Source organism: Salvelinus alpinus, chromosome 31 (assembly GCF_045679555.1).
Source record: "Salvelinus alpinus chromosome 31, SLU_Salpinus.1, whole genome shotgun sequence".
NCBI classification, from domain to species: Eukaryota; Metazoa; Chordata; class Actinopteri; order Salmoniformes; family Salmonidae; genus Salvelinus; species Salvelinus alpinus.
Window position 1 is genome coordinate 37203349 of NC_092116.1, and position 16329 is coordinate 37219677.

General features: G+C 37.5%; 1 protein-coding gene across 1 annotated transcript in view; it reads left to right on the forward strand.

Annotated features, from left to right (window-relative positions):
• The window catches only part of cfi (complement factor I), a 70620-nt gene that overhangs the window by 27327 nt on the left and 26964 nt on the right, over positions 1–16329 (forward strand). The window contains exon 2 of the mRNA XM_071379080.1: positions 14038–14276. Coding sequence (XP_071235181.1) covers positions 14038–14276 — 239 coding nt within the window. The remainder of the gene's footprint in view (positions 1–14037; positions 14277–16329) is intronic.

Sequence of the window (16329 nt, forward strand, 5' to 3'; positions counted from 1 at the left end):
ATAATGTGACCTGTATCTCCTGTATAATATGACCTGTATTTCCTGTCTGCAAAATGTGACCTGTATCTCCTGTCCCTGTATAATATGACCTGTTTCTCCTGTCCCTGTATAATATGACCTGTTTCTCCTGTCCCTGTATAATATGACCTGTTTCTCCTGTCCCTGTATAATATGACCTGTATCGCCTGTATAATATGACCTGTATCTCCTGTCCCTTTATAATATGACCTGTGTCTCCTGTATAATATGACCTGTATCTCCTGCGTAATATGACCTGTATCTCCTTTATAATATGACCTGTATCTCCTGTATAATATGACCTGTATCTCCTGTCTGTATAATATGACCTGCATCTCCTGTATAATATGACCTGCATCTCCTGTATAATATGACCTGTATCTCCTGTATAATATTACCTGTATTTCCTGTATAATTTGACCTGTATCTCCTGTCTGTATAATATGACCTGCATCTCCTGTATAATATGACCTGCATCTCCTGTATAATATGACCTGTATCTCCTGTATAATATGACCTGTATCTCCTGTATAATATGACCTGTATCTCCTGTCTATATAATATGACCTGTATCTCCTGTATAATATGACCTGTATCTCCTGTATAATATTAACTGTATTTCCTGTATAATTTGACCTGTATCTCCTGTCTGTATAATATGACCTGTATCTCCTGTATAATATGACCTGCATCTCCTGTATAATATGACCTGTATCTCCTGTATAATTTGACATGTATCTCCTATATTATTCGACCTGTATCTCCTGTATAATATGACCTGTATTTCCTGTATAATTTGACCTGTATCTCCTGTATAATATGACCTGTATCTCCTGTATAATTTGACCTGTATCTCCTGTATAATTTGACCTGTATCTAATGTATAATATGACCTGTATCTCCTGTATAATATGACCTGTATCTCCTGTTTAATATGACCTGTATCTCCTGTATGATATGACCTGTATCTCCTGTCCCTGTATAATATGACTTGTATCTCCTGTATAATATGACCTGTATCTCCTCTATAATATGACCTGTATCTCCTGTCCCTGTATAATATGACCTGTATCTCCTGTAAAATATGACCTGTATCTCCTTATAATATGACCTGTATCTCCTGTCCCTGTATAATATGACCTGTATCTCCTGTCCCTGTATAATATGACCTGTATCTCCTGTATAATGTGACCTGTATCTCCTGCATAATATGACCTGTTCTCCTGTATAATATGACCTATATCCCCTATCCCTGTATAATATGACCTGTATCTTCTGTATAATATGACCTGTATCTCCTGTCCCTTTATAATATGACCTGTGTCTCCTGTATAATATGACCTGTATGTCATGTATAATATTACCTGTATATCCTGTATAATATGACCTGTATCTCCTGTATAATATGACCTGTATCTCCTGCATAATGTGACCTGTATCTCCTGTATGATATGACCTGTATTTCCTGCATAATATGACCTGTATCTCCTGTATAATATGACCTGTATCTCCTGCATAATATGACCTGTATCTCCTGTATAATATGACCTGTATCTCCTGCATAATGTGACCTGTATCTCCTGTATAATATGACCTGTATTTCCTGTCTGCAAAATGTGACCTGTATCTCCTGTCCCTGTATAATATGACCTGTTTCTCCTGTCCCTGTATAATATGACCTGTTTCTCCTGTCCCTGTATAATATGACCTGTTTCTCCTGTCCCTGTATAATATGACCTGTTTCTCCTGTCCCTGTATAATATGACCTGTATCTCCTGCATAATATGACCTGTATCTCCTGTCCCTGTATAATATGACCTGTATCCCCTATCCCTGTATAATATGACCTGTATTTCCTGTATAATATGACCTGTATCTCCTGTCCCTGTATAATATGACCTGTATCCCCTATCCCTGCATAATATGACCTGTATCTCCTGTATAATATGACCTGTATTTCCTGTATGCATAATGTGACCTGTATCTCCTGTCCCTTTATAATATGACCTGTATCTCCTGTATAATGCGACCTGTATCTCCTTAATAATATGACCTGTATCTCCTGTCTATATAATATGACCTGTATCTCCTGTATAATATGACCTGTATCTTCTGTATAACATGACCTGTATCTCCTGTATAATATGACCTGTATCTCCTCTCTGTATAATATGACCTGTATCTCCTGTATATTTTGACCTGTATCTCCTGTCAGTATAATTTGACCTGTATCTCCTGTCTGTATAATATGACCTGTATCTCCTGTATAATATGACCTGTATAATATGACCTGTATCTCCTGTATATTATGATCTGTATCTCCTGTAAAATATGACCTGTATCTCCTGTATAACATGACCTGTTTCTCCTGTATAATATGACCTGTATCTCCTGTATAATATTACCTGTATTTCCTGTATAATTTGACCTGTATCTCCTGTCTGTATAATATGACCTGCATCTCCTGTATAATATGACCTGCATCTCCTGTATAATATGACCTGTATCTCCTGTATAATATGACCTATATCTCCTGTATAATATGACCTGTATCTCCTGTCTGTATAATATGACCTGTATCTCCTGTATAATATGACCTATATCTCCTGTATAATATGACCTGTATCTCCTGTCTGTATAATATGACCTGCATCTCCTGTATAATATGACCTGCATCTCCTGTATAATATGACCTGTATCTCCTGTATAATTTGACATTTATCTCCTATATTATTCGACCTGTATCTCCTGTATAATATGACCTGTATTTCCTTTATAATTTGACCTGTATCTCCTGTATAATATGACCTGTATCTCCTGTATAATTTGACCTGTATCTCCTGTATAATTTGACCTGTATCTAATGTATAATATGACCTGTATCTCCTGTATAATATGACCTGTATCTCCTGTTTAATATGACCTGTATCTCCTGTATGATATGACCTGTATCTCCTGTCCCTGTATAATATGACTTGTATCTCCTGTATAATATGACCTGTATCTCCTCTATAATATGACCTGTATCTCCTGTCCCTGTATAATATGACCTGTATCTCCTGTAAAACATGACCTGTATCTCCTTATAATATGACCTGTATCTCCTGTCCCTGTATAATATGACCTGTATCTCCTGTCCCTGTATAATATGACCTGTATCTCCTGTATAATGTGACCTGTATCTCCTGCATAATATGACCTGTTCTCCTGTATAATATGACCTATATCCCCTATCCCTGTATAATATGACCTGTATCTCCTGTATAATATGACCTGTATCTCCTGTTTAATATGACCTGTATCTCCTGTATGATATGACCTGTATCTCCTGTCCCTGTATAATATGACTTGTATCTCCTGTATAATATGACCTGTATCTCCTCTATAATATGACCTGTATCTCCTGTCCCTGTATAATATGACCTGTATCTCCTGTAAAATATGACCTGTATCTCCTTATAATATGACCTGTATCTCCTGTCCCTGTATAATATGACCTGTATCTCCTGTCCCTGTATAATATGACCTGTATCTCCTGTCCCTGTATAATATGACTTGTATCTCCTGTATAATATGACCTGTATCTCCTCTATAATATGACCTGTATCTCCTGTCCCTGTATAATATGACCTGTATCTCCTGTAAAATATGACCTGTATCTCCTTATAATATGACCTGTATCTCCTGTCCCTGTATAATATGACCTGTATCTCCTGTCCCTGTATAATATGACCTGTATCTCCTGTATAATGTGACCTGTATCTCCTGCATAATATGACCTGTTCTCCTGTATAATATGACCTATATCCCCTATCCCTGTATAATATGACCTGTATCTTCTGTATAATATGACCTGTATCTCCTGTCCCTTTATAATATGACCTGTGTCTCCTGTATAATATGACCTGTATGTCATGTATAATATTACCTGTATATCCTGTATAATATGACCTGTATCTCCTGTATAATATGACCTGTATCTCCTGCATAATGTGACCTGTATCTCCTGTATGATATGACCTGTATTTCCTGCATAATATGACCTGTATCTCCTGTATAATATGACCTGTATCTCCTGCATAATATGACCTGTATCTCCTGTATAATATGACCTGTATCTCCTGCATAATGTGACCTGTATCTCCTGTATAATATGACCTGTATTTCCTGTCTGCAAAATGTGACCTGTATCTCCTGTCCCTGTATAATATGACCTGTTTCTCCTGTCCCTGTATAATATGACCTGTTTCTCCTGTCCCTGTATAATATGACCTGTTTCTCCTGTCCCTGTATAATATGACCTGTTTCTCCTGTCCCTGTATAATATGACCTGTATCTCCTGCATAATATGACCTGTATCTCCTGTCCCTGTATAATATGACCTGTATCCCCTATCCCTGTATAATATGACCTGTATTTCCTGTATAATATGACCTGTATCTCCTGTCCCTGTATAATATGACCTGTATCCCCTATCCCTGCATAATATGACCTGTATCTCCTGTATAATATGACCTGTATTTCCTGTCTGCATAATGTGACCTGTATCTCCTGTCCCTTTATAATATGACCTGTATCTCCTGTATAATGCGACCTGTATCTCCTTAATAATATGACCTGTATCTCCTGTCTATATAATATGACCTGTATCTCCTGTATAATATGACCTGTATCTTCTGTATAACATGACCTGTATCTCCTGTATAATATGACCTGTATCTCCTCTCTGTATAATATGACCTGTATCTCCTGTATATTTTGACCTGTATCTCCTGTCAGTATAATTTGACCTGTATCTCCTGTCTGTATAATATGACCTGTATCTCCTGTATAATATGACCTGTATAATATGACCTGTATCTCCTGTATATTATGATCTGTATCTCCTGTAAAATATGACCTGTATCTCCTGTATAACATGACCTGTTTCTCCTGTATAATATGACCTGTATCTCCTGTATAATATTACCTGTATTTCCTGTATAATTTGACCTGTATCTCCTGTCTGTATAATATGACCTGCATCTCCTGTATAATATGACCTGCATCTCCTGTATAATATGACCTGTATCTCCTGTATAATATGACCTATATCTCCTGTATAATATGACCTGTATCTCCTGTCTGTATAATATGACCTGTATCTCCTGTATAATATGACCTATATCTCCTGTATAATATGACCTGTATCTCCTGTCTGTATAATATGACCTGCATCTCCTGTATAATATGACCTGCATCTCCTGTATAATATGACCTGTATCTCCTGTATAATTTGACATGTATCTCCTATATTATTCGACCTGTATCTCCTGTATAATATGACCTGTATTTCCTTTATAATTTGACCTGTATCTCCTGTATAATATGACCTGTATCTCCTGTATAATTTGACCTGTATCTCCTGTATAATTTGACCTGTATCTAATGTATAATATGACCTGTATCTCCTGTATAATATGACCTGTATCTCCTGTTTAATATGACCTGTATCTCCTGTATGATATGACCTGTATCTCCTGTCCCTGTATAATATGACTTGTATCTCCTGTATAATATGACCTGTATCTCCTCTATAATATGACCTGTATCTCCTGTCCCTGTATAATATGACCTGTATCTCCTGTAAAACATGACCTGTATCTCCTTATAATATGACCTGTATCTCCTGTCCCTGTATAATATGACCTGTATCTCCTGTCCCTGTATAATATGACCTGTATCTCCTGTATAATGTGACCTGTATCTCCTGCATAATATGACCTGTTCTCCTGTATAATATGACCTATATCCCCTATCCCTGTATAATATGACCTGTATCTCCTGTATAATATGACCTGTATCTCCTGTTTAATATGACCTGTATCTCCTGTATGATATGACCTGTATCTCCTGTCCCTGTATAATATGACTTGTATCTCCTGTATAATATGACCTGTATCTCCTCTATAATATGACCTGTATCTCCTGTCCCTGTATAATATGACCTGTATCTCCTGTAAAATATGACCTGTATCTCCTTATAATATGACCTGTATCTCCTGTCCCTGTATAATATGACCTGTATCTCCTGTCCCTGTATAATATGACCTGTATCTCCTGTATAATGTGACCTGTATCTCCTGCATAATATGACCTGTTCTCCTGTATAATATGACCTATATCCCCTATCCCTGTATAATATGACCTGTATCTTCTGTATAATATGACCTGTATCTCCTGTCCCTTTATAATATGACCTGTGTCTCCTGTATAATATGACCTGTATGTCATGTATAATATTACCTGTATATCCTGTATAATATGACCTGTATCTCCTGTATAATATGACCTGTATCTCCTGCATAATGTGACCTGTATCTCCTGTATGATATGACCTGTATTTCCTGCATAATATGACCTGTATCTCCTGTATAATATGACCTGTATCTCCTGCATAATATGACCTGTATCTCCTGTATAATATGACCTGTATCTCCTGCATAATGTGACCTGTATCTCCTGTATAATATGACCTGTATTTCCTGTCTGCAAAATGTGACCTGTATCTCCTGTCCCTGTATAATATGACCTGTTTCTCCTGTCCCTGTATAATATGACCTGTTTCTCCTGTCCCTGTATAATATGACCTGTTTCTCCTGTCCCTGTATAATATGACCTGTTTCTCCTGTCCCTGTATAATATGACCTGTATCTCCTGCATAATATGACCTGTATCTCCTGTCCCTGTATAATATGACCTGTATCCCCTATCCCTGTATAATATGACCTGTATTTCCTGTATAATATGACCTGTATCTCCTGTCCCTGTATAATATGACCTGTATCCCCTATCCCTGCATAATATGACCTGTATCTCCTGTATAATATGACCTGTATTTCCTGTCTGCATAATGTGACCTGTATCTCCTGTCCCTTTATAATATGACCTGTATCTCCTGTATAATGCGACCTGTATCTCCTTAATAATATGACCTGTATCTCCTGTCTATATAATATGACCTGTATCTCCTGTATAATATGACCTGTATCTTCTGTATAACATGACCTGTATCTCCTGTATAATATGACCTGTATCTCCTCTCTGTATAATATGACCTGTATCTCCTGTATATTTTGACCTGTATCTCCTGTCAGTATAATTTGACCTGTATCTCCTGTCTGTATAATATGACCTGTATCTCCTGTATAATATGACCTGTATAATATGACCTGTATCTCCTGTATATTATGATCTGTATCTCCTGTAAAATATGACCTGTATCTCCTGTATAACATGACCTGTTTCTCCTGTATAATATGACCTGTATCTCCTGTATAATATTACCTGTATTTCCTGTATAATTTGACCTGTATCTCCTGTCTGTATAATATGACCTGCATCTCCTGTATAATATGACCTGCATCTCCTGTATAATATGACCTGTATCTCCTGTATAATATGACCTATATCTCCTGTATAATATGACCTGTATCTCCTGTCTGTATAATATGACCTGTATCTCCTGTATAATATGACCTATATCTCCTGTATAATATGACCTGTATCTCCTGTCTGTATAATATGACCTGCATCTCCTGTATAATATGACCTGCATCTCCTGTATAATATGACCTGTATCTCCTGTATAATTTGACATGTATCTCCTATATTATTCGACCTGTATCTCCTGTATAATATGACCTGTATTTCCTTTATAATTTGACCTGTATCTCCTGTATAATATGACCTGTATCTCCTGTATAATTTGACCTGTATCTCCTGTATAATTTGACCTGTATCTAATGTATAATATGACCTGTATCTCCTGTATAATATGACCTGTATCTCCTGTTTAATATGACCTGTATCTCCTGTATGATATGACCTGTATCTCCTGTCCCTGTATAATATGACTTGTATCTCCTTATAATATGACCTGATATACTACCTGTCCCTGTATAATATGACCTGTATCTCCTGTATCCTGTATAATATGACCTGTATCTCCTGCTATAATATGACCTGTATCTCCTGCCATAATATGACCTGTTCTCCTGTATAATATGACCTATATCCCCTATCCCTGTATAATATGACCTGTATCTTCTGTATAATATGACCTGTATCTCCTGTCCCTTTATAATATGACCTGTGTCTCCTGTATAATATGACCTGTATGTCATGTATAATATTACCTGTATCTCCTGTATAATATGACCTGTATCTCCTGTATAATATGACCTGTATCTCCTGCATAATGTGACCTGTATCTCCTGTATGATATGACCTGTATTTCCTGCATAATATGACCTGTATCTCCTGTATAATATGACCTGTATCTCCTGTATAATATGACCTGTATCTCCTGCATAATATGACCTGTATCTCCTGTATAATATGACCTGTATCTCCTGCATAATGTGACCTGTATCTCCTGTATAATATGACCTGTATTTCCTGTCTGCAAAATGTGACCTATATCTCCTGTCCCTGTATAATATGACCTGTTTCTCCTGTCCCTGTATAATATGACCTGTTTCTCCTGTCCCTGTATAATATGACCTGTATCTCCTGCATAATATGACCTGTATCTCCTGTCCCTGTATAATATGACCTGTATCCCCTATCCCTGTATAATATGACCTGTATTTCCTGTATAATATGACCTGTATCTCCTGTCCCTGTATAATATGACCTGTATCCCCTATCCCTGCATAATATGACCTGTATCTCCTGTATAATATGACCTGTATTTCCTGTCTGCATAATGTGACCTGTATCTCCTGTCCCTTTATAATATGACCTGTATCTCCTGTATAATGCGACCTGTATCTCCTTAATAATATGACCTGTATCTCCTGTCTATATAATATGACCTGTATCTCCTGTATAATATGACCTGTATCTTCTGTATAACATGACCTGTATCTCCTGTATAATATGACCTGTATCTCCTCTCTGTATAATATGACCTGTATCTCCTGTATATTTTGACCTGTATCTCCTGTCAGTATAATTTGACCTGTATCTCCTGTCTGTATAATATGACCTGTATCTCCTGTATAATATGACCTGTATAATATGACCTGTATCTCCTGTATATTATGACCTGTATCTCCTGTATAACATGACCTGTTTCTCCTGTATAATATGACCTGTATCTCCTGTATAACATGATGTAATGCCCGGGGTGTAGTGGAGGAAGGAGTCAAACGCAGGAGACAGAGAGTTCAGAGTAGCGTACTAATTTAATCACACAGAGGTGAACACGACGCCACTCCAAGTAAATGCTCCAACACATAAACGAGAAACACGATAATCCAAAGAGACAAGTAAATGCTCCAAACCATTAATTTTACATTTACATTTAAGTCATTTAGCAGACGCTCTTATCCAGAGCGACTTACAAATTAATGAGAACAAAATAATCCAAAAGACAACGTACACTAACCGTGACACACAAGCATGTACAACCTGTACACAAAACATAGAATGCCCACCCAGCTCATGTCCTGACCAACACAAAACAAGGAAAAACACACAAGAACTATGGTCAGAACGTGACACATGACCTGTTTCTCCTGTATAATATGACCTGTTTCTCCTGTATGACATGACCTGTATCTCCTGTATAATATGACCTGTATCTCCTGTATAATATGACCTGTATCTCCTGTCCCTGTATAATATGAACTGTATCTCCTGTCCCTGTATAATATGACCTGTATCTCCTGTATAATATGACCTGTATCTCCTGTATAATATGACCTGTATCTCCTGTATAATATGACCTGTATCTCCTGTATAATATGACCTGTATCTCCTGTATAATATGACCTTTATCTCCTGTATAATATGACCTGTATCTCCTGTATAATATGACCTGTATCTCCTGTATAATATGACCTCTATCTCCTGTATAATATGACCTGTATCTCCTGTATAATATGACCTGTATCTCCTGTATAATATGACCTGTATCTCCTGTCCCTGTATAATATGACCTGTATCTCCTGTATAATATGACCTGTATCTCCTGTATAATATGACCTGTATCTCCTGTATAATATGACCTGTATCTCCTGTATAATATGACCTGTATCTCCTGTATAATATGACCTGTATCTCCTGTATATTATGACCTGTATCTCCTGTATAATATGACCTGTATCTCCTGTATAATATGACCTGTATCTCCTCTATAATATGACCTGTATCTCCTCTATAATATGACCTGTATCTCCTCTATAATATGACCTGTATCTCCTGTATATTATGACCTGTGTCTCCTGTATAATATGACCTGTATCTCCTGCATAATGTGACCTGTATCTCCTGTATAATATGACCTGTATTTCCTGTCTGCATAATGTGACCTGTATCTCCTGTCCCTTTATAATATGACCTGTATCTCCTGTATAATGCGACCTGTATCTCCTTAATAATATGACCTGTATCTCCTGTCTATATAATATGACCTGTATCTCCTGTATAATATGACCTGTATCTTCTGTATAACATGACCTGTATCTCCTGTATAATATGACCTGTATCTCCTCTCTGTATAATATGACCTGTATCTCCTGTATATTTTGACCTGTATCTCCTGTCAGTATAATTTGACCTGTATCTCCTGTTTGTATAATATGACCTGTATCTCCTGTATAATATGACCTGTATAATATGACCTGTATCTCCTGTATATTATGATCTGTATCTCCTGTAAAATATGACCTGTATCTCCTGTATAACATGACCTGTTTCTCCTGTATAATATGACCTGTATCTCCTGTATAATATTACCTGTATTTCCTGTATAATTTGACCTGTATCTCCTGTCTGTATAATATGACCTGCATCTCCTGTATATTATGACCTGCATCTCCTGTATAATATGACCTGTATCTCCTGTATAATATGACCTGTATCTCCTGTCTATATAATATGACCTGTATCTCCTGTATAATATGACCTGTATCTCCTGTATAATATGACCTGTATCTCCTGTATAATATGACCTGTATCTCCTGTATAATATGACCTGCATCTCCTGTATAATATGACCTGTATCTCCTGTATAATTTGACATGTATCTCCTATATTATTCGACCTGTATCTCCTGTATAATATGACCTGTATTTCCTGTATAATTTGACCTGTATCTCCTGTATAATATGACCTGTATCTCCTGTATAATTTGACCTGTATCTCCTGTATAATTTGACCTGTATCTAATGTATAATATGACCTGTATCTCCTGTATAATATGACCTGTATCTCCTGTTTAATATGACCTGTATCTCCTGTATGATATGACCTGTATCTCCTGTCCCTGTATAATATGACTTGTATCTCCTGTATAATATGACCTGTATCTCCTCTATAATATGACCTGTATCTCCTGTCCCTGTATAATATGACCTGTATCTCCTGTAAAATATGACCTGTATCTCCTTATAATATGACCTGTATCTCCTGTCCCTGTATAATATGACCTGTATCTCCTGTCCCTGTATAATATGACCTGTATCTCCTGTATAATGTGACCTGTATCTCCTGCATAATATGACCTGTTCTCCTGTATAATATGACCTATATCCCCTATCCCTGTATAATATGACCTGTATCTTCTGTATAATATGACCTGTATCTCCTGTCCCTTTATAATATGACCTGTGTCTCCTGTATAATATGACCTGTATGTCATGTATAATATTACCTGTATCTCCTGTATAATATGACCTGTATCTCCTGTATAATATGACCTGTATCTCCTGCATAATGTGACCTGTATCTCCTGTATGATATGACCTGTATTTCCTGCATAATATGACCTGTATCTCCTGTATAATATGACCTGTATCTCCTGTATAATATGACCTGTATCTCCTGCATAATATGACCTGTATCTCCTGTATAATATTACCTGTATCTCCTGCATAATGTGACCTGTATCTCCTGTATAATATGACCTGTATTTCCTGTCTGCAAAATGTGACCTATATCTCCTGTCCCTGTATAATATGACCTGTTTCTCCTGTCCCTGTATAATATGACCTGTTTCTCCTGTCCCTGTATAATATGACCTGTATCTCCTGCATAATATGACCTGTATCTCCTGTCCCTGTATAATATGACCTGTATCCCCTATCCCTGTATAATATGACCTGTATTTCCTGTATAATATGACCTGTATCTCCTGTCCCTGTATAATATGACCTGTATCCCCTATCCCTGCATAATATGACCTGTATCTCCTGTATAATATGACCTGTATTTCCTGTCTGCATAATGTGACCTGTATCTCCTGTCCCTTTATAATATGACCTGTATCTCCTGTATAATGCGACCTGTATCTCCTTAATAATATGACCTGTATCTCCTGTCTATATAATATGACCTGTATCTCCTGTATAATATGACCTGTATCTTCTGTATAACATGACCTGTATCTCCTGTATAATATGACCTGTATCTCCTCTCTGTATAATATGACCTGTATCTCCTGTATATTTTGACCTGTATCTCCTGTCAGTATAATTTGACCTGTATCTCCTGTCTGTATAATATGACCTGTATCTCCTGTATAATATGACCTGTATAATATGACCTGTATCTCCTGTATATTATGACCTGTATCTCCTGTATAACATGACCTGTTTCTCCTGTATAATATGACCTGTATCTCCTGTATAACATGATGTAATGCCCGGGGTGTAGTGGAGGAAGGAGTCAAACGCAGGAGACAGAGAGTTCAGAGTAGCGTACTAATTTAATCACACAGAGGTGAACACGACGCCACTCCAAGTAAATGCTCCAACACATAAACGAGAAACACGATAATCCAAAGAGACAAGTAAATGCTCCAAACCATTAATTTTACATTTACATTTAAGTCATTTAGCAGACGCTCTTATCCAGAGCGACTTACAAATTAATGAGAACAAAATAATCCAAAAGACAACGTACACTAACCGTGACACACAAGCATGTACAACCTGTACACAAAACATAGAATGCCCACCCAGCTCATGTCCTGACCAACACAAAACAAGGAAAAACACACAAGAACTATGGTCAGAACGTGACACATGACCTGTTTCTCCTGTATAATATGACCTGTTTCTCCTGTATGACATGACCTGTATCTCCTGTATAATATGACCTGTATCTCCTGTATAATATGACCTGTATCTCCTGTCCCTGTATAATATGAACTGTATCTCCTGTCCCTGTATAATATGACCTGTATCTCCTGTATAATATGACCTGTATCTCCTGTATAATATGACCTGTATCTCCTGTATAATATGACCTGTATCTCCTGTATAATATGACCTGTATCTCCTGTATAATATGACCTTTATCTCCTGTATAATATGACCTGTATCTCCTGTATAATATGACCTGTATCTCCTGTATAATATGACCTCTATCTCCTGTATAATATGACCTGTATCTCCTGTATAATATGACCTGTATCTCCTGTATAATATGACCTGTATCTCCTGTCCCTGTATAATATGACCTGTATCTCCTGTATAATATGACCTGTATCTCCTGTATAATATGACCTGTATCTCCTGTATAATATGACCTGTATCTCCTGTATAATATGACCTGTATCTCCTGTATAATATGACCTGTATCTCCTCTATAATATGACCTGTATCTCCTCTATAATATGACCTGTATCTCCTCTATAATATGACCTGTATCTCCTGTATATTATGACCTGTGTCTCCTGTATAATATTACCTGTATCTCCTCTATAATATGACCTGTATCTCCTGTATAATATGACCTGTATCTCCTCTATAATATGACCTGTATCTCCTCTATAATATGACCTGTATCTCCTGTATAATATGACCTGTATCTCCTGTATAATATGACCTGTATCTCCTGTATAAAATGACCTGTATCTCCTGTATAATATGACCTGTATCTCCTGTCCCTGTATAATATGACCTGTATCTCAAATGTCATACCAACTGAGGCTCCATCTCTAAACTCTGACCTCTGACCTCTTCCCAGGGGAGCACTTCTGAAGAGCAGTCTTCAACAAAGAACATTAAATTCCCCAAAAATCAGGCACAGATCCCTGCCCCTTCAACCGCCTCTGCCCCTATGACCCCTGCCCCCACCATCATCATCCCTGCCAAACCCCGTACGGACCAGTACCTTGGACCAGAAGAATGTCTGGATCAGAAATATACACGTCTGTCCTGCCATCGGGTCTTCTGTCCCCCATGGATGAGATGTATGGAGGGAAGGTATTGATCATGTAGTGTGTGTGTGTGTGTGTGTGTGCGTGTGTGTGTGTGCGCGTGTGCATGCGTGTGCGTGCGTGCGCGTTTCAATATTTGTTTGTGTAACCAGTGTGTGTATTCAGGATTATTCGAATATCCGAATTGACTTTAGTATTCGATCACTTGTGTGTGTCTCAATACAAAATGTCATAAATAGTTGTAGGCCTACTTAACAATGACACAGCTTTGTCTCAAATGATATATCGTTACATCTGACATGGAAAGACACTTCTCTTACTCCGTTTGGACCCACTATTAAATTATATTTTAAATATTTACTATTCTAATTCCTAATTCTATGGCCCTGGCACTATATAGGGAATATGGCTCTGGTCTATAGTAGTGTACTATATGGGGAATAGGGCTCTGGTCTATAGTAGTGTACTATATAGGGAATAGGGCACTGGTCTATAGTAGTGTACTATATAGGGAATAGGGCTCTGGTCTATAGTAGTGCACTATATAGGGAAAAATGCTCTGGTCTATAGTAGTGTACTATATAGGGAATAGGGCTCTGGTCTATAGTAGTGTACTATATAGGGTTTTAGGGTCCTGGTCTATAGTAGTGCACTATATAGGGAATAGGACTCTGGTCTAAAGTAGTACACTATATAGGGAATAGGGCTCTGGTCTATAGTAGTGTACTATATAGGGAATAGGGCTCTGGTCTATAGTAGTGCACTATATAGGGAATAGGGCACTGGTCTATAGTAGTGCACTATATAGGGAATAGGGCTCTGGTCTATAGTAGTGCACTATATAGGGAATAGGGCACTGGTCTATAGTAGTGTACTATATAGGGAATAGGACTCTGGTCTATAGTAGTGCACTATATAGGGAATAGGGTCCCATAGGACTATGGTCTAAAGTAGTGCACTATGTAGGGAATAGGGCTCTGGTCTATAGTAGTACACTATATAGGGAATAGGACTCTGGTCTAAAGTAGGGCACTATAAAGGGAATAGGGCTCTGGTCTAAAGTAGTGTACTATATAGGGAATAGGGCTATGGTCTATAGTGGTGCACTATATAGGGAATAGGGCTCTGGTCTATAGTAGTGTACTATATAGGGAATAGGGCTCTGGTCTATAGTAGTGCACTATATAGGGAATAGGGCTCTGGTCTATAGTAGTACACTATATAGGGAATAAGGCTCTGGTCTAAAGTAGTACACTATATAGGGAATAGGACTCTGGTCTAAAGTAGTACACTATATAGGGAATAGGGCCCTGGACTAAAGTAGTGTACTATATAGGGAATAGGGCTCTGGTCTATAGTAGTGCACTATATAGGGAATAGGACTCTGGTCTAAAGTAGTGTACTATATAGGGAATAGGGCTCTGGTCTATAGTAGTGTACTATATAGGGTTTTAGGGTCCTGGTCTATAGTAGTGTACTAAATAGGGAATAGGGCTCTGGTCTATAGTAGTGCACTAAATAGGGAATAGGGCTCTGGTCTATAGTAGTGTACTAAATAGGGAATAGGGCCCTGGTCTATAGTAGTGTACTAAATAGGGAATAGGGCTCTGGTCTATAGTAGTGTACTAAATAGGGAATAGGGCTCTGGTCTATAGTAGTGTACTAAATAGGGAATAGGACTCTGGTCTATAGTAGTGTACTAAATAGGGAATAGGGCCCTGGTCTATAGTAGTGTACTAAATAGGGAATAGGGCCCTGGTCTATAGTAGTGTACTAAATAGGGAATAGGGCTCTGGTCTATAGTAGTGCACTATATAGGGAATAGGGCCCTGGTCTATAGTAGTGTACTAAATAGGGAATAGGGCTCTGGTCTATAGTAGTGCACTAAATAGGGAATAGGGCTCTGGTCTATAGTAGTGTACTATATAGGGAATAGGACTCTGGTCTATAGTAGTGCACTATATAGGGAATAGGGCTCTGGTCTATAGTAGTGTACTAAATAGGGAATAGGGCTCTGGTCTATAGTAGTGCACTATATAGGGAATAGGGCTCTGGTCTATAGTATGCACTATATAGGGAATAGGGCTCTGGTCTATAGT